The sequence below is a fragment of the Vanellus vanellus genome (assembly GCF_965231255.1).
Source record: "Vanellus vanellus genome assembly, chromosome: 1".
In the NCBI taxonomy this organism is placed as follows: Eukaryota; Metazoa; Chordata; class Aves; order Charadriiformes; family Charadriidae; genus Vanellus; species Vanellus vanellus.
The window spans coordinates 37208588-37234711 of NC_138905.1; the positions used below are offsets into that span (position 1 = coordinate 37208588).

Below are 26124 nucleotides of genomic sequence, written 5' to 3' on the forward strand. Positions count from 1 at the left end.
GGGGGTGGGAATGTAGATTTCTGGCTGAGATCCTTTATAAACGTTTTTTAGAAAGGCCAGTCTGATACTGAATTTGAACATTTAATGAACGATTTACTGAATTCATTTAATGAATCTTCAATTGGTTCTCTGTTTTCACTTATTATACATAAAAATAATTAAGGATCAGATAAATTTTAGCATCTTTAATGTGCTTTATTGTTTACTTTTAGAGACTGCAGTTGCTTTTATTGAATCCACTAAAGGAACTGTCAAATATTAGTCATCCTGATATCAGGATCAAGCAGCTGGAGTGTGTGCTGCAGATTTTGCAAAGTCAGGGTGACAGCTTAGGACCTGGTTGGCCATTGGTGCTTGGAGTCATGGGGGCAATCCGAAGTGATCAGGGGTAAGTGGTGGAAATAAAATTTTAAATTCATGTAAGATAAGAACAGTAGAAAGAATTCTGCTTTTATTTTCTTACTTTAAATAACCACTTTGATATAATAGCCATAATTTTCATTGTCATTTTTGGCTTATGAACAATTGTACTCAACAAAAATACAGTTTTTAATTTTTCCTGTAGCACACTTTTATTTTACTCAATTACTCTTCCAGAAGACCAGAGTATTGTTCCATTCTACTTTATGTGGTCAGCATGCAGTATACACTGAGGAACACTCCTTGTGCCAATTCATTTGATCTTAACCATCTGCTGGACATGTCTCTGGTGTTTGCAGATAATTCTGTATGACTTAGCTGTTGCTCACAGTTCCTCTAGTGTTTCTTTTTCTTCTTGTATCTTTGGGTAGCCTCTACTGTGTATCATCTTCTGAATGCTCTCTCTTTTTTTGAAGCCTTCCTTTCTAAATGGCTGCTGGTAGTACAAGGATAGAAGATTATTTACTTGCTGTGGGTGAATCCCTTGACTAACACAGCTGACTCTGTTGCCTACAGAGGCGGAATGTTACTGGGCTGGCCCTCTTGCCCACAAGGGAAAGTGAGAGGTGAAGTTGCAAGGATTTTTTTTGAAATGAACATCTGGCCCTGGAACCGTATGCACCAAGAGCTATACCCACAAACTTAGACCATATTATTCCTTCTTTGGTGCTAGTCAAGACTAGCACCAGGATAGGTCGGCAAATAACTCTGGTATCAGAAGAATTCACCTTGGCGAATTCCTTTTGCCTCACCTTAGGTTCTGTCTTCTGGCCATGTGAAGACCTCTTAAAGCCCCTTCAAATGCTTGAAGGATTTTGCTCTTGTACCACTATTGCTCACTCTGGCAGCAGTGCTCACCAAAATCCCCAAGGATGTTGGCGTTCTTGGCTGTTGGCATTGTCTTTTTGGTAACCATGCTTCCTTTGGTACCTGCTGTTTCCACACTTGGTGCAGTGTGTTCTATGGTCCTACATGCCTTTTGATTTTTACTGTAGTAGTTGTTGATGGATGAGAACCAACACAGATCCCTTCTCAAGACAGTTTCAGATCTTTTTACATCTCAAACCCATAGCTCACTGGCAGATATCTCAAGATGTTACTAAGATCTTGCATTACATCTTAGTCTTCTCTCACAAAGCATAGAGAATAATCTACGTTTCTTCAACTACACAGCATTGTTTGCCCATGTCATATCAACTACAGTACAAAAAAAACCAAAGCAAGCCTCGTTTTCCTTAGGAAACAACAGAATTTCTTGTCTCACAGCTGTGAGCACAAGATGCAGGCATTGTTATCATACTTTAAATATAAACTTATTGACCATGAGACTTTCTTCAGAAGTGTATTCCCTCTGGTCAGTGAACATCCTGGATTCCAGGACAGAAATCCATTTACCTTCCAGAAGAACTTCTTGGCAGGCTGCTATAAATACAGAAGATGCTATTTTGAGAACTGGTGATACTTTAGTCGCTTCTTGATTGTATGGCACTAGCCTGCCAAACAAAAGGAAGTCTTTCTTTGAAGAATTTTTCAGTGGGATACCCCTGTTTATTTTAAGGATAGATAAAGCCCTATGTGATCTTAAGTTTTCAAGCTAAGCTTAAGTTTCTTGCATTTATATTTACCTTTTTGGTTACCACCTATAACATTAAGGACAATTTTACATTTTGAAGAGCTGTATTGCTGTTGCCTCTTGATGAGGGACTTTGAAACCTTTCTCCAAACACATAGTAGTGTGGGACATTAATTGGGAAACGAACTGTTTTGAATTTGTTCAAGCCATCTCACATTTTAAGATTAGAAACAGAGGTTACTTTCTCATTACCTCAACTCTTCAAAATGAGCAGTGTTACTATACTTTCATTTCCTGTCTCCTTCCCTTCTCTCTTAGAATCCTTGAAGGTCACATACCTCCGGAACTTTGTAGTGGAGAGGGAACTGCAGCAGTTTTGGTTGTATTTCATGTTATAGACTCCTGTAATGAATATGGGAGAAAGTAGCGTGTGAGCATTTCTTCCATGAGCATAGCAATGATAAATCCTTTGATCTTATTTTGTAGGATGGATGTCTCTCTGCAGTATGCATCATATCAGAGAATTATTTTTTGTACCATTATTGTCCATTTGAGGCTTCTTGGGCATTCCTCTGGCTTCCATAGCATTTTGGCTGTTACGATACAGTGGAAATGGTCCACCTATGACTTTCATTTTGAATTAATTGTAAAAATTATTATTTTATTTAGCATTCTGAAATATGTAACTGGCATATCTGTATTCTGAATTTTTTCCTGGGATGCATGTTCTGAAAGACACTAAGTTTCTGTATTACAAACCTTTGGACATGAAACATTAAGCATTAAAAAAGCCCAGCACTATAGTGAAAATTAAATGCAGCTTCCCTATTTTGTGTTATCTACATTCCAACTCTCCTTTTGAGTCCTTCATTTTGTCTCTCACTAAACAAGGGTTTAGTTATAGATGACCTTGCTGCTTCTAAGAGCTCCTTGTCACAAACCTTCATTTTTGTTTTATGTTTATATTCAGAATTTAATTCTGAAGGCAAAGTATTTATTAAAGATCTATTTAATGGCAGATAGTTTGAAAAGATTTTGTCTAAGCAAGGAAGACTACTGTTACGTTAGCATGCATCTTTCCTAATAAATAAAAACATATTTTCCCTACCTGTTTGGCGTACACTAAGTAATTTGTAACTGCTGATACAAGAAATTGTTCAGAACAGCTTACTTTTTGGAAGATTATTGTGCTTAAACTTAAGCTTTGTTTTGTCCCTTGTGGCTTATTTAGAGTGTTTTAGCTGACGTGTTTGAACTAACAAGTCCTAGAACTCTACAACAGCGAAGTGGACTTTACTATATAAAACTAGCTGAGGACCGCTGGAGAGTCTAAACTTCAACTTCACTAGCTATTTCACATGAACTAAAATACTTCATCAGAATTTGAAGCTTCAACCTAATGCTATGCCTCAAAAAAAAAACTCTAGTTGAAACATTTTAAAATGTTGCAAATTCATCTCAAAAACACTAAATGGATTTTTTTCTCTTTTAAATAATGCTATCTTCTGAGGTATTGTATTCAAAACATCCCTATGCTCTTGAAGAAATTTGAAATGAGAGTGTGTGTGTGTGTTTTGTTTTTGTTTTGTTTTTTTAAGAGAGTCCTTAATACGGACTGCATTCCAGTGTCTTCAGTTGGTTGTGACAGACTTTCTTCCAACAATGCCATGTACTTGCCTACAGATAGTTGTTGAAGTTGCAGGAAGCTTTGGACTTCACAATCAAGAGCTAAATATTAGCTTAACTTCGATTGGTTTGTTGGTGAGTTTTATATTAACCTACAGTGATGCTGCTTCTGGCTTTCATTTTCCTTTTTTTTTTTTTTTTTTTTTTTTAATGAAAATTAATCTGTAATCAATGCTACAAATGAAAGCCAAAACTTATTTTTTGAGTTCTTACTTGAACTCCTATGGTGTCATTTGGAATCATATGTAAATTGAGTGAACAAAATTTATCTTTAATCTGCATGACACCAGGGTTGGTTAAAGAAATTGTATTGTCTTGTAGTTATGTTCATCAGTATCTTATTTTTAATACATAGTTTCCCTTTCTAGTACTTCATGTATAACTGGGGCCTAAAAGCTGAGGCTAAGAAAAATACTGTCTGCACCTTGCAGTATTTATGTGCTGATCTTTTCCCGTCAGTGTAGGAAAATTAATATCTTTATGTATTTCACAAAATACTTTTAAATGTAAAAGTGAGAAACAGTTTATTTCATGATCTTTAAGAGCATTATAATATTTTTATTGTACAACAGCGTATGTCTTATTTATTTTGTAGTGGAATATTTCGGATTATTTTTTCCAAAGAGGTGAAATAATTGAAAAGGAGCTAAACAAAGAAGAAGCAGTGTTACAGAAACAGGCAGAAGAAAAAGGAGTGATGCTTAATCGACCTTTTCATCCTGCACCACCATTTGACTGTCTTTGGTTATGCCTATATGCCAAACTTGGAGAACTGTGTGTGGATCCCCGACCTGCAGTTAGAAAGAGTGCTGGGCAGACATTGTTTTCTACTATCGGTGCTCATGGAACTTTATTGCAACATTCAACATGGCACACAGTAATATGGAAGGTATGATGTGTAAGCTTCCACCGAAGGTATTTTAAATTGCATTCATGTTTTAATAACCATTGACATGCTATTTTAATATCAATTAGCTGGTTTATTAAGACATTTAAAAGATAACATAAGGTGGCAGAAGTCTGATTTCTTGGGTTTGGGGCATGTTTTTTTACACTTTCTCTTCTCTGGCCCTCTTATGAAATGTAATTTTTGTATCTTGATCATTTGTTTCTCACTCAGGAGCTAGATAAAAAGGGTCTTTCCTTCCTACAAGGATGAATGACTCATTTGTGAGAAAATATGGAGACGTTTGAGGGTCATCTGATTGGACTGATCTGATACTAGATTGAACTTCGATTTGCGCTCTGTTTTGGCTCTCTTCTTTGAGAGGATGTGTCAAATGCCCTTTTCTCCATCACAGTCATGTTGGTTGTGCCGTATGGAAAAATCAAGCTGTAGTTGAGTCTGCCTGTTGTACCTGTGAAGTATCTGAGGTCCACAGGTTTTAGCCTTCTATTGATGCTAACACTGTTCTTAGTGGTTTTGATCGTGCCGTTTCTAACCCTTTTCAAACGAACATCAGTTGGCTGATTCTTACTCTTAGCTGTTGCAGAGACCATTTAGAATAATTCTAAAGGTGACACAGTGACAGAAAGGATAATGGAAAAATTACTATTTTCTGTGGTTTTACCATGAATACAACTAAGTTCTTTGAAAAGTTGCTTTTTTGCTCTTTTTCTGACTATTACAGGTTTTATTTCACCTGTTGGATAGGGTTCGAGAATCTTCTACCACAGCTGACAAAGAGAAGATTGAATCAGGAGGAGGCAACATTCTCATCCATCATTCAAGGGATACAGCTGAGAAACAGTGGGCTGAGACATGGGTATTAACACTGGCTGGAGTTGCAAGAATATTTAACACCAGGAGATACTTACTGCAGCCTTTAGGTAAAATTTATAGTTTAAAGTCATTGAAATATACAGTAATAAACTTTGAGGTTTTGTATATTTTTCCGGTTAAAATACTGGGCCAGAATCTTAATCTTAGCTTGAATGTGTGTTCTGTTATGTCTCACCTCAAATGTGATGAAAATTACGGAATTTTTAGTTCATGCACCTTAGAGCCAAAAATTGTAGGTACCAATTTCATCTTTTGTATCACAATACTTGAAATTAAATCTCACTAGTCACAGTTCTGGGTGCCAAATAGCTTTAATTTATAGTAGCCTGATACCAATAATAATTCCTCTCTTCTTTTGGTTGTCAAAACTTATTTCTCCTCTTGTCTTTCTAAGGTTATGCAACACTTGCCTAGAATTCTTCTGTGGCATCAGTGTGTCAAGTTTAACAGGGCTTTTACAATGTAAAGAGAACTTACTTGTAAAGTCAGTGAAGTATTGAACATTTACATTCTTCAATTGTATGTAGTAATATTTTACATTAGCTTGGTAAATGACCTAATGTTTAATTCCTGTAAGGAGAGAGCAAAAAAGAAATAGGGAATGTTTGACTTGCAAAGAAAACTCCCCATTACATTAACATAGCTTCACCATCCCATAGTATGCAATTAATGTATATATATTTAACTAGAAATAAGTCGTGTTTTATTTCCTTTTTGGTATTTGTGATACAGATATCAACATATTAATAGCTATCAAGAGTATTGGTCATTTGCAGAAATGTAGTAGAGTTTAAACTATATTAGACTTGAGTTAAAACTGAATAAAAAAGTCAAACATTACAGGGCTACTTTAATTATTCAAACCCTGTAATTAGTAACACAGAAAATTGAAGGTTAATGAAAATTTAATGAAAAAGTCAAACTTCAAAAATGAAATCTTTCTCCACAGTACAATTATCAGAGCTTTTAAAAATCAGTTCTTTATTGAATGCATTGCATGGCTGTAGATTTGACCCTTAATTCCTTTTGTGTGCTTAACACTTTTTGAAATCAACAGGCATCTGGTATGTATAGGAACAAATCTGTTTCACTATCCTGATTAAAAAAATGAAAAACGAAACAACCATATTTTTCTGGTATGGGATGTGGTATGTGATTTTTCACTAGCAAATGCAACATAAATGTAGATATATTATTTCAGTCTTCATATTTGTGTGTTTCTCCATCACATTCATTCTTTCTGGTTACGGTTGAACTGATACGTTATGAAAGTCATTCAAGCCATCATCTAACCTCATGAAATTCTCTGTATTAGAGTAACAAGTACATGAATGGCCTTTTAGAGACAGGATGGGTGGGAAGGGGAAGAGAAATCCAGTTCCAAGTTGATTTTTTCCCTCTTTTTTTTTTTTTTTTTTTTTTTTTTTTTTTTTTTAATAGGAGACTTTTCCCAAGCCTGGGATGTTCTTCTTGATCACATCCAATCAGCAGCTCTCAGCAAAAATAATGAAGTTTCCTTGGCTGCTCTGAAAAGCTTCCAGGAGATCTTACAAATTGTTTCTCCCGTCCGAGACTCAGAGAAGCCTGATACACCACCTGCTATCAACGTTTCTGTACCTGTGGTGGTAGGGACAACAACTGCCACTAGTCTTGGCAGATCATTCATGAGGACTGACTCCATAGGAGAAAGACTAGGAAGATACAATGGGTCTGAGCCACCTGTAATAACAGATGAGATTGAAGATTTGAATCTTTGGTGGGCAGCCTGGAACAGCTGGTATAGGATTGGTTCAGAAAGTACAAGGCCTCCAATTACTTGTGATAAATTGACTTTCATTCCCAGCCAGCCTTTTCTTACAGCTTTAATTCAGATATTCCCAGCTCTTTACCAGCACATCAAGACTGGTTTCAGCATGGATGATCTCCAAAAGCTGGGTGTCATTTTGCACGGTGCTGTTTCAGTTCCAATCAGTTCTGATGCTTCTCCTTTCATCCTTCCATCTTACACTGAAGCAGTTTTGACAAGTTTACAGGAAGCGGTGCTTACAGCTTTAGATGTTTTACAAAAGGTAATAATGTGACTTCAAATGCATGGTGAAAGGTAAACTACACTGTGTCTTAATTCTTCTCAGAACTATAGTGTGGTGACTTAAACGTGATTTTTTTCATTATTTATAATTGCACAGTGTACTGTATTAGAACAATCAGATCTCTGTTTCTGGTGCAACCCAGGTGCTTTGCAGTGAAAGGAATGGTGTAATCTTTATGAAATGTACTTTTGCTTGATTTCAGAAATACCCTAACTGTTGTGTTGTGTTTGTAGCCATTTACTTGTCTACTTTATCTGTTAAAGTATTGTACAGTTATAAAGGTCTGTACACGGAGTTGGGGAAACAGTCCCACAAACAGTATTCTTTATGTTACCTGGGTACTGCCATAAACAAAGTCTAGAAGAATAGTGATCATGAGAACTTTGATTTCCTGAAAAACATAAAATATAAAAAGGTCTCTGGCAGACCACCTACCTTCTTGCCTCTTGTTAATGGCTGTTTAAGGAAAATGCTGCATCTCTGCTTAAGAAGTTCTTACTATAGAACTCATCCTCAAAGAGCACCTTTCGTGCAACTGAATCTGTAAACAACAAATTAAGGTGCTCCTTTTCTGGGTAGTTAAAAAAAGGAAAAAGTATTGCTTCTTTCTTTCTGGAGGTGTAAAATATCTCCTTGCTAAGCACTCCTTTAAAACAACCAACCCCCCCTCCAGCGCCCCCCAAAACCTACTTGGGAAATGCCAGAATTAAAACTGCGTGACCTGACTTCATTCACTTTGGGCTTTCATGTTATGACTACTTTGCTTAACTGTGTGGTCATACCTCCCACCCAGCACCTGACAGCATCCTGCCCCATTCAGCTCATAAAACACGTGGTGCCTCCTAAATGAACAGCAATTCAGTGTCTTGGTTTTTTTTTTTTTTTTTTTTTTTGCTTTGTGTGGGTTGACTTATCCCACGCTTACTTAAATCCCACAAGCCAGGCAGAATCATTATCTTGCAGTCATTCCTTCAGCTTATGGTTTTAACAGTTATTCATGAATGTATTTTGAGAACAGAGGTATAATAAGATTAGAAGTTGGTATTAAATCTCAGTTTTATATGTGGAGATACAAATAACATGAAGTTTTAACACCAGTCATATCCACTACACTTTCATCCTTTTCGAGTCAGGGTTGACCCTTTTGCATCCTTCCCTTTCCAGCAGCTCAGCTCTGCCCAAGTCCTGTTTTCCCTACTTAGTCACTCCATATCATCTCATATTTTTCTGATTCTTTGCTGGTCTCCTTATCCAGATGTTTTTAGTTCCCAAAGGCTGCAGGCATTAGCGCTTTTCAAGGAAGGGATTACCAGAGTTTTTAACATGAGGCACATTTCTTTTTATATTCTTGTCAACGTGTTAAACTGTTTTAGCTAAAGTTTTCTTAAACAGTAACAAAAGCAGTAACTCCCCATGAGAACCAGAGGCATCTCCCATTCCCCTTTTCCAATCTAAATGGTTAGCATGGTGGTTACAAGCCTTTACAAAAACAGACTTACGTAGGAAGGTACCTCATTTTATACAGTACCTCCCACGCCATCTATAGTTATATTACTAACAGAACAGCACTGAAATCACTAAAAAAATAAGTTAAGTATATTTGGACATCAGTAAGTTCTGTAAAGTCACATGATTGCTCCTCTTGGCTATATAACACAGTACAACTCCCATGACAAGGCAGCCAGCCAGTGCTGATGTGGAGCAAAGGCCATCCATCAGATGGTTTTGCTGGAGGCCACAGTATCTTCTTCCTCTATCGAAACGAATGAATACATACAGGATGAATGAATGAAGTACACAGAGGAGCTAGTGGAACAGTTAAAGAAGTGTATGTAAATATTTGCCACCTTCTTTGAAGAAACAAAATGTTTCTTACGTGTTTGCATATGGGATTGAATTAAGTTTTGTTCTTTGCTGACAGGAAGATTTGGGTCAGTTGTGATTTTCTAAGAAGTTCTGGAACAACTTTGCTGTTGGAATAGCATTAGAAAACCCTGACATTTTTAAGACTGAGCCCCTGACACATTTAATAAAGAGATTTTATGATGTGATTGCACTAGCAAAGGACATTGCAGCTCAGGAACACAGGACTGGGAGGGAACTTTGGTTCTACTTTCAGTTTGTTTTGTTCTTCATTTTCTTTGTATTTCTCACTATAATATGTTTTCTAGTCTTTCCTTGCTGTAGCGTAAGTGCCTGCTTCATCACTGTAGCTCAGCTAAAGTTTGTACTCGAGCCCAAATTCTCTGATTATTCTCAGTCCCTCCCTAGATTCACTCTAGGTCAACTATCCAGTGAGCGAGCTGGCTCATCAGACGGAGGAACACAGATACATCCTTGGGGATCAGATACATTTGAATTCTGCCTCTGCAGGCAGTATGGGTGCAAACCTCTTGAGCTATGAACGTGTTAAACTCGAGGCTTTATTTACATATACCAAGAGCTGTAAAAAAACCAACAAAAAAACAAACAAACAAAAAAAAACCCAAACAAAACCAAAACAGTAGTCTATGACAATAGTTCCACTGGGAGTTGTTAGATAAATCTGAACTATTAAAAAATGTGAAGGTTAGTACCAGAATCCTTTAAAGCATAAATTTCTGAAACTAAAGTACTGCGTCAATTTTTACAAGAAACAATGATCTGCAGAGTATTTTATTTTAGGATTTGTTTGTGTTTTGTTGTTGCCTGACCATTACTTTTTGATTTATAGATGTCTCTTAAGTATGTAAAAAAGTACACTTAATACAGTAAATAGTACTCTTTTGTAAGCGGCTCTTAAAGATACTTTCAACATCCTGTGTCACACACTTTGCTAGGCTATTTTTGAGTTTTTCAAATGCTTATATAAAAGTTACCTGGTGTAAATCAGAAGCATGAACCTCTTTGAAAAACAGTTCTAGTTAGATAAATTTTCAAAACTAAGTGACTTAATTCTCCTTTTTTTTAATAGTATATGGATAATTTTTGGAGTTGAAAATACCCCAGTAGATGGATAGAAAATAATTCTATTCGCAAAATAAATTTTTTATGAGTTTTGTAAAATATTAAGAAGCTACTCATGCATAAACTTCAAATAGGAAGTAGTTATTGCTTTTGTTCACCAGTACAGAAAAAGTAGCATCTGAAATTGTTTGCCACTGATCCTGAAATGAATAATAATAATCATCATCATCTAATAATGTGGAATGAATGGCAAACGTATTTTCATGTGTTGCTATTACAGATGTTAAGATAGTCTTCTGTGGGTAATGTAGATTGCATCTGTGCAAGTAAGTTGCATCCATTCAAAAATTATCCGGGGGTTTGTGGATGCTCTCTTTCCCTTTCTAATACATTTGTTGGTATATAAAATAATTTTTATACCTTTTCTAGTAGGTATGTAATCTTGCATTGACCTGTTAAAATTTAGTGCAGTGACTTCAGTGCAACAGCATATCAGCGGAAATTGTTTTACAGCATGTTGAATACTTTTAGATCAGCAATTAACCTTTTAATCTTTCGCCACTCAAGTGGGTATCTAGCATCAAAGCATCTTTTTCAGGGTTCAATACAGTCTTGAACTTGAGCACCAGCAGAGCAGTATGGCTTTCTAGGAAGAGTGCTACACTAGGGTGATCTAGTGATGACAGTACCTCTAGCCCCTGTTGGCTTGCTCCCTCTCATGGCTGGGGACTCAAGATATTTGCTAGCCCATCGACTGCCACAGCTCATGACACAGCCCCATCATGAGCTGCACTCAGACAGCTTTGGAACTTGAGTGAGTTCAACCACAACTTGTCATGGATGATCTATGGTTAATGAAAAAGGGGTTTGATTCCTCCCCAGAGAAAAAAGACAGTACAAGCACAAGGTCTTTTTGTGGAGCAATAAATAGACTGTTTCTTGAAGCTTTGAGAGCAGAGACTTTGGGAGGAAAAGCAAGACATTTAAAATGACAGAAAATAATTGGAGTAACTTCATAGAATTATTGTATCTGGCTTTGAAAAGAAATGTGCAAAGTTTGCCTTGGGATTTATATTGCAACAGGAAATCATTAGCCTATGACAGCATGATATTTCATTGACATCTCCTAAGTACACCCTTCCTGAAATATTTTCCATTTTAAAGCAAGATTATGAGTTTCAGCTATACCAAAATCATATCATTCTCATTTTATTTATGTTCCTTTCTGTAAGACAAAATTTTAACTACTTATGAAAACCATGTATGAATTACTTTTGAGATTTAAATGTTCCGTGAAGTAGAATTTAAAGAAGATGTGCCCGAGATCAACAGACAAGACCTATATAAAACTTATATTTTGCTGTCATGTCAAAGGAAAGTTTGTAAAGAAAAGATATCTTTTATTGGATGAAATAAGATAGCCGTATTTACTAAACTATATATGCCCAGGTATCTTGCCACTCAATTTACTTTAATAAAACAACAAAACTTTCTTTCCTTAAATTGTTAGAACTGTACACTGTCTTTTATACAGCATGACTCTTCCATAGACTTATATGGGATTTTTTTCTCTAGGAGCTCCTTGTACTGATGCAGATTTTTGAATGCAAAAGCTCAAGATACATATTAAGCTTTTGTATTTTCTTCTGGTATAGGCTATATGTGTGGGCTCAGAAAGTATGCAGATAATGTATCCTGCAATCTTCGACCAGCTGTTGGCCTTTGTCGAATTTTCCTGCAAGCCTCCACAGTATGGACAGCTGGAAACAAAGCACATTGCAAATGCAAAGTATAATCAGGTAATTAATTAGAAATCTCACTTGTTTCACATGGCTGGTGAACCCAACTCAGCTTCAGATATAGGTTGTTTAGCAAGATGCATTTATTCCATCTGTAAAAACTTCACTGTGCATGTTGTGTAATAAGTTAATTTATTAGTATTTTTTTACATGCTTTTGTTATCTTCATTTGCTCCCTTTGAATTCTACTTTGCTTTTATACATTGCATTCTTCCATGTAGGAAAGGTCTTGCGTGGACATCAGACATAGTGAATGGGTCTGAATTTGTCCAGTGGATTAAGCTAAAATACCTTGTCCTACATGTGATACCAAATTTAATAGAAAGACACAATAATTTTGAATGGAGAAAATTCCCTCAAGCTGCAAATTTTTGAATTGCACATGCTGTAGAGAAATGGGACATGTTCAATAATTATTTTTATCTGTGTACTCTGCTGTTCACTAAGCATGAGCATCTGATTCAGTGTAATCGAAGAGGTAACTATTATGTATGTATTAATTCTTCTTATTCTATTTGTCCTGCAACACAATGGAATCACACTAGATACAACTATTTGCACCGGTGAGTTAAATTTCCTTAAAGATTGTCCTAATGTAGTTGTCTTGCCTAGACTGCAACATTTCTCCTACTTAAATGTACTTTACTTCAACGTAGAGTACATTTTCATAGTCAGACTACGTTGTATTTGCAGTTTTATTGCTTGGACCATTTTCTTAGCAAACCTTGCATGCATTAAACTGAGAGTTCAATGCAAAACATACGTTTTCTGTTCCTTAATGAATACGTTTTCACATATAGTTCAATAATTTACTGATTTCTTTTCCTAGGCGGAATGGGTAGCATTGAATTATGTACCATTTGCTGAGAGATCATTGGAAGTTGTTGTGGACTTATACCAAAAGACAGCTTGCCATAAAGCTGTGGTAACGGAGAAAGTTCTTCAGAATATTATCAAGGTAAAAGTTTGTCCTGCAGATGCTATGAATTTAATTAGCTTATATTGAAAATCATGAGTTTTATTTTGAGCAAGTGTTAATAAACACTTTCTGGTAAAGCATAAAGCTTTACTAAACAAATGGATGTTTTATGAAGATGAGCAGCACGTAGTAATTTCTTTTGGAGCTGCAAGGCTGTTGATTAGACTATATGTATTGTTCTTTAGCTGGATAATGTCAGCATCAGTATTTCATTGTTAAGATAAAAATTAACAAATGCGTTAGGCCTCCAAATACTAATCTTTGAAAGTATTGCGCACCTGAATCTGGTAAGCAGGCCTTTTAGTCAATATGGCATTGAAGGCCAAAGACCAATTTCTGTAGACTGGCATATATACTTTGGGGACGTCTGCTCTAGCTATTCCTTTTGATTTGCTTTTAATGGCTTTGTGTGTCATTGATGTGCACCTGTAACATTTCATAGTTACAAATGTACCTTTAAGGTGAAATTGCCAAATTCTTAACTTCTTCTGACCTTGTTTCCATTTTAGCAAATAATTTTGGTAAATAATAGAAATAGTAGTAAATGTCTGGAAAAAAATGTATGCAACCTAAGTTTGTTCGTAATGACTTGGCTGACATTAGGCTGTTCCTGTATAGAAATCTAGAAATGTGAATGTGTTTAAAATAGTTATTTTATTATATTATTATTTTATTGCTTATATTATAGTGGTATTATTTGGAATATATTAGGAATTAAATATTTGTATTTCAAAATTAATGCAGTTGCTTCCACTTGTGTTTTAATGGAAGAGGTGAAACTGATGTAACACCACTTTAACATTCACAGTTGCTGATAATATGATCTAATGCAGTAGATGAAAATGTTTTAAAAATTACTTTTCATGTCTCTATAGCCCATGTTGATATTGGAATTAGATTTGACCCCTATGAAAAATGGCAGCAGGAAAAAATACTCTGTTTATCTCTAGGGTTAGATCCTAGCTCTCATAATTTTTGGCAATTGAGAGTTAATTACAATTGACTGAGTCTTGAGAGTAAGAGTGAGTCTTTCCTCTTTTCTCCCTTTGCTTTCCTCATATTGGAGACTTCACTAAAAGCATTGAGGGCGTATGGGTAGTATCCGAATTTAGTCACTATGTATTTGAAATGTAAATTAAATTCATTTTCCAAGATAACTTGGTATCAGATTCCAGTTTGACTAACAATGCTAAAAGGAATACATATAGTGTAAATAGTGCATATGCTTAATGTTATTAAACTCATTAATGACTTTCTTTTATAGACATTGAAGCTGTCTTTATCTAAAAGACTTAAAATTTGCTGTGTTTTCGTCTGATATACATTTGAGTTGTATTGCAGCCTTTATCTTAGAATTTCACTATCTCTTTTTGCTTTTATACTTCATGTGATTAAACAGTCAGTGGTGATCAGGTGTCTTGCAGGAGTTATGTGTACAGTTCAACTTCTGCATGTCAGGAAAAGTTTAAATTTAGTGAGGCATTTTTTCTTCACTGTGGAAGCACTTGGGGTAGCTTTCTAGGAACAGGACTAAACTTTACAAAATACACTCGTGATAACAAACTGCCTCCGATTTGTTAGATGTTAGGAAAACCCATTTATCAAGCTTAGCAGAAATGGGGAATGGCAATACAGAAAAAGAAAATCAGTATGTAATTTCATAGTAGTGGATCAACTCTGACTTCTAACCTTGTTCTTGGCAACAGACCTGTGCTTTAGCCAGCTGGTAAATGGTAAATCACCTTTATAATTATATTTTGAAAAGAGTGCCTGGTATACCAGCAGAAAAGGTAGGGATGTGTACCGTCATCTATGACAGTGTCTGCCAAGATCTTCTTCAGAAACCTGTCATATTTTTAGATTTGTCTGAGCAAATTTAAATTTTGTTTTAACTTTCATTTTGCAGACACTAAGAATACCTCTTAGTCTGAAATATTCCTGTCCTTCTGAAAGCACATGGAAGCTAGCTGTTTCCTCTCTCCTCAAAGTTCTCTCTATTGGACTACCTGTTGCAAGGCAGCATGCATCTTCTGGAAAATTTGACAGTATGTGGCCAGAGCTAGCAAATACTTTTGAAGACTTTTTATTCACCAAAAGGTAAACACAATTTGCTGGTTTTTTTTTTTTTTTTTTTTTAAAAAAGGAAAATATTTGTAAGTAATGTGTTCAGTAAATGTCTCTGTAGAGTTCAGTAAAAATAGCCTTATCTTTAGAGATATTTGATATCTGAAAATTATTTTAATGAATTAAGGTAAAAAGGTAACTTTGTCTACTTCAAAAAATTATACTTTCAGAAAGTAGTAGAAAAAACTTCATTTAAAGGTGAAATGTCAGAGCGAAAAAGAGCTCGACTGACCTCTGAATACAAGGCATAGACTTTCTTACCAGGCCAAGAAATTCTTTATGGACTCCCAAGGAGTCTATATAGATTTGATCAAGCGTTACTGATGTGTACTCAATTTGTTTCTTTTATCACTTTGAATAGAATTACAACAGTATGGATTTTAGTTAAGGTGAACACCATTAACTGTATGTATTTCTGTTGAGATACATCTTGAAATATTCCACTTACTATGAATTTTGGAAAATAATTTCTTACGTTGCTGTTCACTTAGAAGCCCATAGTTTTCTTGCATTTGTTTCTACCCAAGATAAATTGATTGCACCTTAGTAATTAACCATGCTTTATGTATAATACTTAGTGAAACATGTATCTAAATAGTCAGATTTATAGCTAGACAGACAGGCAGATGTAGAAGTACATGCGTAATCTCTCAAGAATGGAACACTGTAGATGTGGGCAAGTTGAGAAAATACAGAAATGAAAAATAAAAATGATCAGAGTCTTAGACAATCTGATCTATTAGTTTATTCAACCAAAAGAATATATCATTAGGAAGATATGAGAAGTCTTCAGAATATGGTAGAAGATTGCTCCAGTGAAGAATTTTTATTGTCCCTGAGAATGGGTAAGAATGGATTTCAGTACAGCAAACATTATCTAGGTTAGACATTAAAGAAACCTTTTACAGTAAGGAAGGTTAGGTATTGTAGAAGATTGCTTATGAGCAGTATGGAATTTCCGTCTTCTGTGAACATCTGTGGGTAAGCATCTTTTAGGAGTAGCTTAAGTCTATCTAATAGCGTCTCAGATTAAAGGACAACGTGGAATACGAAAAATATAATTCCCTGATTTTCTGTCTATATGCTGATTTCAGTAACAAATCAATCTTTCTTTTTAACAGAAAACAGTAGGATTCTTCTGTACCTAACACTAATATGCTCTGTATTTGTATGCATATAGTTTTCAAACACACAAATCAGCAACCAAACACAGCTGTATTTACTAATGATGAATAAATAGCAGCTTGCCCAAAACAGACAAAAAATAAATACCAATGAAACCTAATTTTAGAGACACATCCTTTAGTGAAAATGTTTGTAATAATGAATGGTTTTGGAATTTCATCAATAGGGTTACATGACAACTGAATGAAAAAACTTTTGTTTTTTTTTTGCATTTACTTCAAAGAAATATTATTAAATAGGAGGACCTTAAAATAAAAAAGCTCATCAAGACTACGTAAAAGACACTTTAATCATCCAAGTTTTTGTTTTGATTCTTCACCGTTTCTTTAATCTAACATAATTTTTGCAGTGTCTTGTTTGGTTTTGTTTTGAGCTGCGGTTAGTAGTCCTGCTTCCATTCTGAGACAGGCAGTCCAGATCAGTTAACACTCTATAATCAGTATCATTGCTGGGTTTACAAAACTAAAATGAAGTTTTTTCAGGTTATTGTAGAAGAATGTATGTTCACTTAGAAGTTAGTTTGGGAGTACGTACTACTATTTGTTGTAAATGACCTAAATATCTGCAAAACAGATGAAACAAATCCATTTTGCATGTTTTTAGCTGACCCAGACTGGCACTGCTGCAATTTTGGGATATTAATCATTCATAAATCCAGGGAAGTAAGATTATCACAGATCTTCATTGTAATTCAAGATAATCCGGTATCATCTGCATGACCTTTTTGGCCAAATATGTTGTCTGTTTTTCTTAATTTACAGTGAGTTATGTGTACTTTCAAGAAAAGTTGTTCCAGCCATAGAAATTCCATCTTAACATGTTGCTTGCTAGAAACAGTCACTGTTGGCGTTAATTCTAATAGGTTTTGCCAGCTGTCATACATGGGCGAATATTCTCTGGAGGTAAAGGAAAAAATAGTGCTTTTGTGAATATTTATGATGCCCCTAAACTTGTCTGTCTTCGCTTAAGTCTGGTTTTGCCTCTTTACACCAGAGTGTATTCTATAATTTTACATACAAAATGTGTTTTAGGGATCAGCATTTTCATAAGAATGAAAGATGTTCTCAGAAAAGTTATATGAAACTTTTCTGTTCTCTGACTTAGAAGCTTTAAGGTTCAAATAAATTGAAAATATTAAAAACAGACTGGTGGTTTATAGAACCATGTGGCTACAGCAGGATAATTTGGCCTGTTATTATAATTAATGGTCATTATCATTACTCTTTCCTGGCTTGTTATGAGTAGATGATTTTTTTCTTACACAGTTGTACGTTGTATGGCTACTGACCGTCTGGTTTGGGGGTGTTTTTTTTCTCCCCCCCTTAATGTCCATCTTTTTCTAAATAGCAGTTTTATCTTGCCAAGTGCATGGTTCTACTTACAGTTAGAGCCCTAGCCCTTAGTAACTTTAGGATAGATAGCCTTTCTGTTCCCTCTGTCAGCCTGAGCCTTGTGGTCCTAAAAAAAGTTAAAGCTAAGAAGGGAGTACATCTGCCTCATGCCTGTAGTCAGGACAATTAGTAATAGCAGTCATTTCTCCTTTTCTTCATCCTCTTCCTCCTTCTCCCCACAATGCTCCTGAAGCGTGCCTCTCTCACTGTGATGCAAGGAGGGCTCTAGAGATAGCTGTGGAAGTTCCCCACGTTGAGGTAATTCTCTTCTGATTTCCTTTGGTTAAGTCCTTCTGCACTTCTGTGCAAGATGCTGTGAAAGTAGCCTTGGCAAATAGGGCAACCTGTCCCTTTTGTGTTAATTTTTTCTAGATTGTGTCTTTTAGTGGATTGTAATTGCAGTATAGTCAGTCTCTTACATTTGCAGTTGTTCCATTTCTAAGTAAATTGAATTCAGAATTTCCAAATTTACTGTGTTCTTTCTTTTTTTTTTTTTTTTTCTTTGTTATAGTTCTAGTAGAAAATATATGTTAATCATAGTGGTGTCTTGTTCCAGAGTAATTTGGGAGAATCTATTCACTGTTTCAAAGGTAACAGCTAATATTTATCGCGGAGTTGAGGTGCATGTCAACCTTCAGATTATAAGAGAAGGCAATGGGAATGTACTTTCCTTTCCAATTTTCCATGTTGGTCCTTTATTTTAGGCCAGCTAGGTGGTATACAAACTGTTTTTCAGTGTGTTCCGTTATTTATTTATATTAACAATGAGTGGTGTTTTTTAAAACTTTTGGTAGTACTTGGATTTTTGTCCATATTACCAAAATCAATTAACCAAGCCACAGATGAGAAGATGAGGGCACCCTGTGCTCTTTGTTAGATTAGTGACTTGTAAACTTGACTTGGTTTTAGCGATCCTGCTGACTGTAGCTGTGGCTTACTGCGACTGTGAGTCAGTCAGTCATCCCTGGTGGCTTTCCAACTTGCAAATATGCCACACAGGACAGGGGGTTTATTAAGTCAGGTGCAGAAGTGTACAAATCTGGCTGCACTGTTGAAGACCAGCATGGATTGAAAAGGCTCTGGAGCGCAAAGAATTTGGAAAATGCAATTTAGAGACAACCCAAGAGGCTATCGGTGAGACAGAGTAACAACATTACTGCATTATCTGGATTTTTACCGTTACCCAACATGTCATCCCTTGTGACAGGAATACAGTTAGATATATTCAGTTAGACTTGAATAAGGTTAGAACTGAAAATTGACTTTCTTATGCCAGTATTCTGTGATTTTTCCTAAGCTCTCTGCTTCAAGGAAATGGAAATGTTTTGTCACAAAGAAACCTGCTTTTCTTCCTTCACTCCTGTATACCTTTTCATACTCCACAACTTCCGCTATTTAATGTTCTACATGTTCTGTGCTGTTATCTGTCCAGGCTTCATGCAAAGCTAGGTAAATATCTTCCTTTTGTACCTGCTCTTCAAACCTTTATTCTTCGAAGCTTACTTAGCACTGCTGGGATGGTTCTAAATATGAAACATCTGCATCTCTGTAAAACTTGCTAATGTCTTATTGCAGTCAGTCCTCCTAAGCAACCCTGCACAACAGATTTGGCTAGGCTTTCCCTTTAGCTTTGTTCATTATAATATCCCAGTGCATATTGTTTCATTTTTGTATGCACATTTTCCAAGTCTCTGCCTGGCTGAGGATAGAGTAAAAAGATAAAACTCTTTCTATTTCACTAACGTTCTGAATTTTTTTAATCAACATTTTAAATATTTTTCTAGTCTAACTTATCATTCTTCTAATCGCTGTGGTCGTAGAAACTGCATGTATAGGTAGCCTGAGTTGGCATTGGTTAGGCAAGAGGTCACTGTGGTTAGAACCCTTAAATTAAAAGCTCTGTGAATCTCCTCTGCATAGTCTTGCCTCTGTCTTTTGGGCAGGAACAGGATTTCAAGCCAGCTGTGGGGCTGAATGAGAGCAGATACTCACTGATGTTTAAAAAGTACAAAGCACAGCAGAAATGGTCTCCGCGGCTTTGTACATCAAGAAATTTCAAATATAGCCAAAAGAACCCAGGTAAATGAAAAAGGAAAGTGTGACTGTCAGACAATTAACAACTGCCAAGCAATAAGTTTCAGCTTTTTTTTTTTTTTTTTTAAAAAAGCAAGCTACAGCTGAGAAGACTCAATAATCTTGATGATTATTATAACTCAAAATGACATTTAAAAATTAATACATTTCATGTAACTTAATTTACACAAAATTGTCTTCTAGTAAGAGGCTGGTCTGTTTATTATTTCATATCATTCTTCTTTCCCAGAAGCTTTCATGGAAGCATGTCAAGCCATTATATAAACCAAAATTCAACAAACTGTGTCTATATATAATTTACTAGAGTAGAAGTCTGTGCTCACATGAGGGAATTAAATCAATACTCTCCAAAAATATGCTTCAGAGCAGAGTGCTGCTGTGCTCAGCGGGGCTCTGGTTGGCTGTTACCTCTTTGTTGTTAGGCTGTAAAGCCCTCCCCAGACAGTGGGCAGCGGCTGGGGAGCCCTGTGCCTAAGGAAAGCCTGCACATAGCAAGTCTGCGTCGCCCTGCCTCTGGTCTTCCCTGGCTCTTGGCCCTACCAGTACAGTTTGGCTGTATTGCATCAGGCCAGCAAAGCTTTTGGTCCCTAGATAGATGTTTCATAAAGACACCTGACTTACAAAAAAATGTATTTACCGGGGAGTAATTTGCTACATGAACAAGTATGTACCATGGTGTGTAGCATATATGGCAGATCAGATATGGGTGACTGGACAGAAAGGTCTTAACACCTCTTTAAAGTAAAGCTCAGCTCAGAAAGTCAGTTGGTCATAAATTAGGAAGTATCAGAATGGAAGCTCATGTATTTCAACACAACCTGCATTTGTATTCATCATATAGGTTACATTACTATTTAAAGGTTCTTTATGTGTTACAAAAGGTACTGACTGAACAGCTGCTTAATATTTAATTTTATTCTTTGCTTTCAACATATAACTCCAAACTCCTGACTGCCTAACACACAAACTAGTAATAAATACAGTATTTCATATTCTCTTCTTTGGTTTTTTTCTAGTCATACATGTAACACTTGAGTGTTTCACAGACAGTGGTGAAGTTATCTACATGAAGTCCCTTTGAGGAAGGGAGATAAACTTATTTTTCAAGCAGGAACATTGCTATATACTGTCATGATTGTCAAAACTGAAGATCAGCTGTAGGTGTGCAGACTGAACTTCAGTTGTCTCATGCTAAGCACCCAGAAGATGGGGCAAAAAGCCTGTCTTGGAAAATCTTTTTTTACTTGGTCAGCATCATATAGGAACACTGAGGGGGGTGGAACGGACCCAAACTTGTTAATTAAACTAACTGGATTTAAATGAGATTTAGAAGCCTCCAAAGTTCTTAAACCTTTCATTAAAATTGGCCGTGGGATGGAGGAGACAGGCCCAGACGAGTACCCTTATGAGGACAAGGCTGGCATAGGTCCACAATCGTATATTTGGCAGCTGCCTTGCCAGTGAGCACGTGCTGAGCTCTGAACTACCCACCACATGTCTGACGTTTCCTGGGGAGGGACATGGGGTGGAAGAAAAGCAGGGGGCTGGGGAGGGAGTTTGGAAATAAGCCAAAGGATGCCAGTCTGCTTGTCACTACAACGCTGCACTGATTCCTCTGCTTACAGAACAGCTTGGTTCTTTGTTCAGTCCAGAGCTCTCTTTTCCCTGCATCTGCCTGTTCTGCCATAAATTAGGCAGGGAATGTTGTGGCAGATTGACCCTATCATTTTCCTTCCTTCTCAGTATTGACCATCCTGTGTACTTAATCAGATGGTTTTTCTGGAGAAAGAAAAAAAAACAACCCATCATCTAATTAAAGATGCATCGTAACACACAACCATACACAATAGCAGCAAGTTGAAGTACAACAGGCAATCTTAATGCCATTATTTCTAACCATTCCTTTCAAGTGGTCAAATTTCCAAACTATTCCTCAGCTTGAAGATGTTATATATTTACTTTAACAAAACAAAAAGTAAAATTATGGGAAAAGGAGATAATTAAGATATGAAATTATATTGACCTTATATAGTGCCTTGTCTCTGATTTTTGCTAATGCTACTGGTTATTCCGTTAGCTCCACTAACATACTACTTTCAGTGCAAATCAAGACACTATGGAGAAACTGAACCTGCAATCCAGTGGGTTTTGCAACTGTCTTTAAATTCCAGAGAGACATAAGTATGAAGATTCTGACTTTCTGCTCTATGTCAGAAAAATGAGAACGGCATAACTAGGTCAGAACAGATGCGTATCTAGACCTATGTGCTGTTTCTGTTGGATCAGTGGGATACCTAAGGAAGAGTGAAAGGTGACCACATAGCGATATTTTCATGATGTGCGCCTTTAGCCTCCCAGTTTACATAGCTCAGAAAGTTCTTGTGCCATAGGTTGTCACTGGATCATAATCGATTTTCTTCCAGTAGTTTTGCTAACGGTATGTTGAATCTGTGTAGGTTTTAGCAGGCAATCCTGTGATTATGGGATTATAAGCAAGGTACTTCAGCAGGTGTGAAGCACCTTCTTTGATTTATTCCCCCCCCCCCCAAGTGCAGTAGAAGCAGATCCGTAAAGCAAAACAGTTCATGATGAGGACCCATCACCTGCAGAGCGCTCACTTTAGGTGTTTTATTTCAGAGTAGCTCTAGTCTGGCTTCTTGTCATGCAAGCATCTACAAGAGCTTGGAGTACATTTTTTTTTAGTTGAGTTTCATTGAAAATGACCACTTCTATGCACTCTAAGACAAGACATCAACCAAGGTTTATGAAAGGGGATGTCTAAAAGTTTAACTTGAAAAGCCCATGTCTGATCCAAACTGAAACGCTGATGTAGGCACATCAGATGACGAAGTTGATTTGCTGCCTAAGTAGGAAGCCTTTGTTCTTTCTGTCCTGCTGAGGAACTTGGCCCAATAACTCAGCAGAAACATAGTCCAGCAAAGGAAAGGAATTTGAGTTCACTGAATGGAGAGCCCAGTAAGTACAAAGAAGGACTCAATAAATGAGATAGAAATTCACCAGAGAAAACTGCATCACTGATGGTTGGCATAAAATTTCCTATCAAATGATACAAGATTTCTGAATTTAGAAGCAGGTAAGGTAGGATCTTGTAAAGTATTAGGTAATTTTCATGATTGAATCACTTCTGGGCATTTCATCTGTAAATAAATTTTTATATACAATGGAAGAACTGCAGAAAGTTCTGGATTTCTTCAACATTATTGTTTGAAAAATGGGTTTGTCTCATCATAAAGCTTATTAAGAATGAGAACAAATATATCATTTCAGTTATCAAGGAAAAAGACAAAGTAATATCCCATTAATGAAAAGTGTGTTTCATTAATGCAGAAGAAAATGTAAAATTAAAATTAAGTTCTTGCAGATGTACTGCTGAAAATCAAAAGTCTCATGCAAAGTGAGAGAAAAAGTAAACTGTAATAGACTGTGATCCCCTGATGATACCTTCACAGACTCATCTAAACAGATATTGTGACTTTTGCATATATAAGACAAGAGAGATTACTTTGAGATGCATATGAAAAATGGTGTTGGTGATGCAAGTCCTTAATCAGGTCCATCAGTTGTAACTCTTCAATTTCAGTGTTTTACTACTTTTTTCCTTTGAACCATTTTTATCATCATTATTCACAAGATTTTATTCTAAAATATTAATGATTACCATATAATAGTACCAACTTGATGCATGTAATAACTTTAAATGTAATGCATTTTCCCACACCTATCTCCTTACACGTTGTGCATTTAGAAGTATAACATAGTATGTTTATTTTTAGTACACCTCCTGATAATCTCTCAATTCAAGAATTTCAGAAGAATGAGAGTATTGATGTTGAGGTAAGGAGACTATAACGAGTATACTGATGAACATAACGAGATAGTGACATTCACAGATTGAATTTGCTTCTGAAATAATTTTTGATAAGTTACCTGTTCATTATTTTTTCTGTGACATTGTTTTCCTTTTCTGTAAACAAGACAGGAAATTCATAGGCTCAGAATTCAGCTGCTTCAGTTATGCAAAAAGTAGGAAGCGGCATGCCAAAAATACTTCTTGTCCACTCGAGTTCAAAACAGTGTAGAGTGGCTAAACCAGAATGTGTTCCTGCCTCTAACCGAGTATCTGATTCTTTCTTACTGTGTTATTGCCAAGCAATTACACAGGTAATTATAAACATGGAGGAAGCTGACAATTAAACCTAAAGTGAGTGCTTTCTGTGTTGAGGGGGGCGCATTCAATCAGCAATGACATTGCTGCCCTCCAGGTGTGTTCTCAATACTGAAAAGCTTGTGCATAAATGAAGAAATGAAGTCTTGTTTGTGCAGTACAGAGACTGCTGTAATTGTAAAAGAGATCCTGTTTTGTTGGGTAAGGCCAAAGAAAACGAAGAGAAGATACTTGGAGTGAAGAGGGACTGATCCCCTTTCACTCTAGGACAGAGATGTGGCAGACCAGGGGTAAGGGGTACAAAGGAAAACGAGTTGCAGAGCAGACGTGGCAATATCTGTGGGTTTGGTCGCTTGTCATCTCTCCAGATTTCTGGATGAAAAGCGGGAGCGGTTCTGTCTGCAGTGAGCAGAACTCTGAGATCTAATGCATTGATTTATGGAGATCTAAACCCACTTTGTTCCTGAATGGGAGCATCAAGACCACAGATAGAAGGCATTTTGGTTAAAGTGCATTGCCTTAAGCTTGTTTAGATAATTAACTCACTTGTTCTGCTTTGCAGATGTCACATTATAAGCATGTGATATATGTGTTAATGTCATAGCGAGGAAATTGAATCGGGTGGAGGGAGAGGGAGATTCCTAATGTTAGATCTTCTCTTTTCAAAACCATAAATTCGATTTGAAGAATGTACTTCGAATGTCAGTGGAAATCTGAGTGCTAACTGCTTCAGGAACTCTGACAAAAGTTATGGGGGGGTTTAATATTGCAAGTTTAATGTTAAATGCAAGACCACAATTTTAGGACATATCCGCAAATTTTAAAAGCTAGCATGGGAAGATTTTGTGAAGTTTTGTTAGGCATGTCTCTTGTTTAATGTTTCCGTCTTCTTCATACTAGAATTCCAACTTTAATATTCAGAAAACCAATATAAACACATGTAATTTGTTTTAGGTGGTGCAGCTTATCAGCACAGAGATACTGCCATATGCTAATTTTATTCCTAAGGAATTTGTTGGTCAAATAATGACTATGCTCAATAAAGGCTCAATACATTCTCAGTCATCCTCCTTTACAGGTATGGTACCTGAATTGCAAAAAGATACAGTGATTAAATCTACTAGAAATTAATGAAAATGTTGAGAGTACTTACTCTGATAAAGACTTGACGTTCCATGGCAAGTATTCAGTATAGACTGTTTGATATCCAGCTTGTTTTTATAAAATATATTCTATTTTATGGAAGTTGTTTAGCATTCCTTGCAAATTTTTAAAAATTATTTCCTTACTTGTTGGTCAGTATCATATATAATATTGTACTTGTATTACTTTATACTTTCTTCATAGTTTGTTTTGCATTGTGCCAGCTGAAATAGTTCTAACAATGTTTTCAGACAATTGTAAAACAGACATAATATTCTGTTCTTAAAAACTAAATTACTTTAGCATAACTATAAGGTGTACCTAACCTTTTCTGCCTTTAAGAAAAAAACATTTACAGGTTTTTTGGGAAAGATTAAAAAAATGCACATAAGCCATTACAGAGAAAAATATTTGGATTGTATAGTACCAAATATTAGTACTTATGATGTAGAACTGGCATTGCTGTGGGTTTTTAATTGTTTTAATATATTTTATTATTAAAGCAATGGCAAGTAGGTAACACATTACTGGATGTGTTGCATGTTTTCTCTTATTTTTGGGACTATTGTGATTATTGCAGAGTCACTTTTTCTTAAAATGTATTCTTAATATTTGTTCATATTACTGTTAATCTTATTTAACACTAGAGGGGTGATAACCTTTTTGCAGAATATAATAAACTGATTGAAATGCAACATTTGGTGTATTGGCATGCATGCTGCACA

At 36.0% G+C, this 26124-nt stretch overlaps 1 protein-coding gene across 1 annotated transcript in view; it reads left to right on the plus strand.

Annotated features, from left to right (window-relative positions):
* The window catches only part of MON2 (MON2 homolog, regulator of endosome-to-Golgi trafficking), a 76783-nt gene that overhangs the window by 45192 nt on the left and 5467 nt on the right, over positions 1-26124 (plus strand). Inside the window, exons 22-31 of the mRNA XM_082479319.1 lie at positions 213-388; positions 3592-3754; positions 4275-4568; positions 5311-5509; positions 6903-7531; positions 12154-12297; positions 13127-13255; positions 15183-15373; positions 23865-23925; positions 25211-25334. Coding sequence (XP_082335445.1) covers positions 213-388; positions 3592-3754; positions 4275-4568; positions 5311-5509; positions 6903-7531; positions 12154-12297; positions 13127-13255; positions 15183-15373; positions 23865-23925; positions 25211-25334 — 2110 coding nt within the window. The remainder of the gene's footprint in view (positions 1-212; positions 389-3591; positions 3755-4274; positions 4569-5310; positions 5510-6902; positions 7532-12153; positions 12298-13126; positions 13256-15182; positions 15374-23864; positions 23926-25210; positions 25335-26124) is intronic.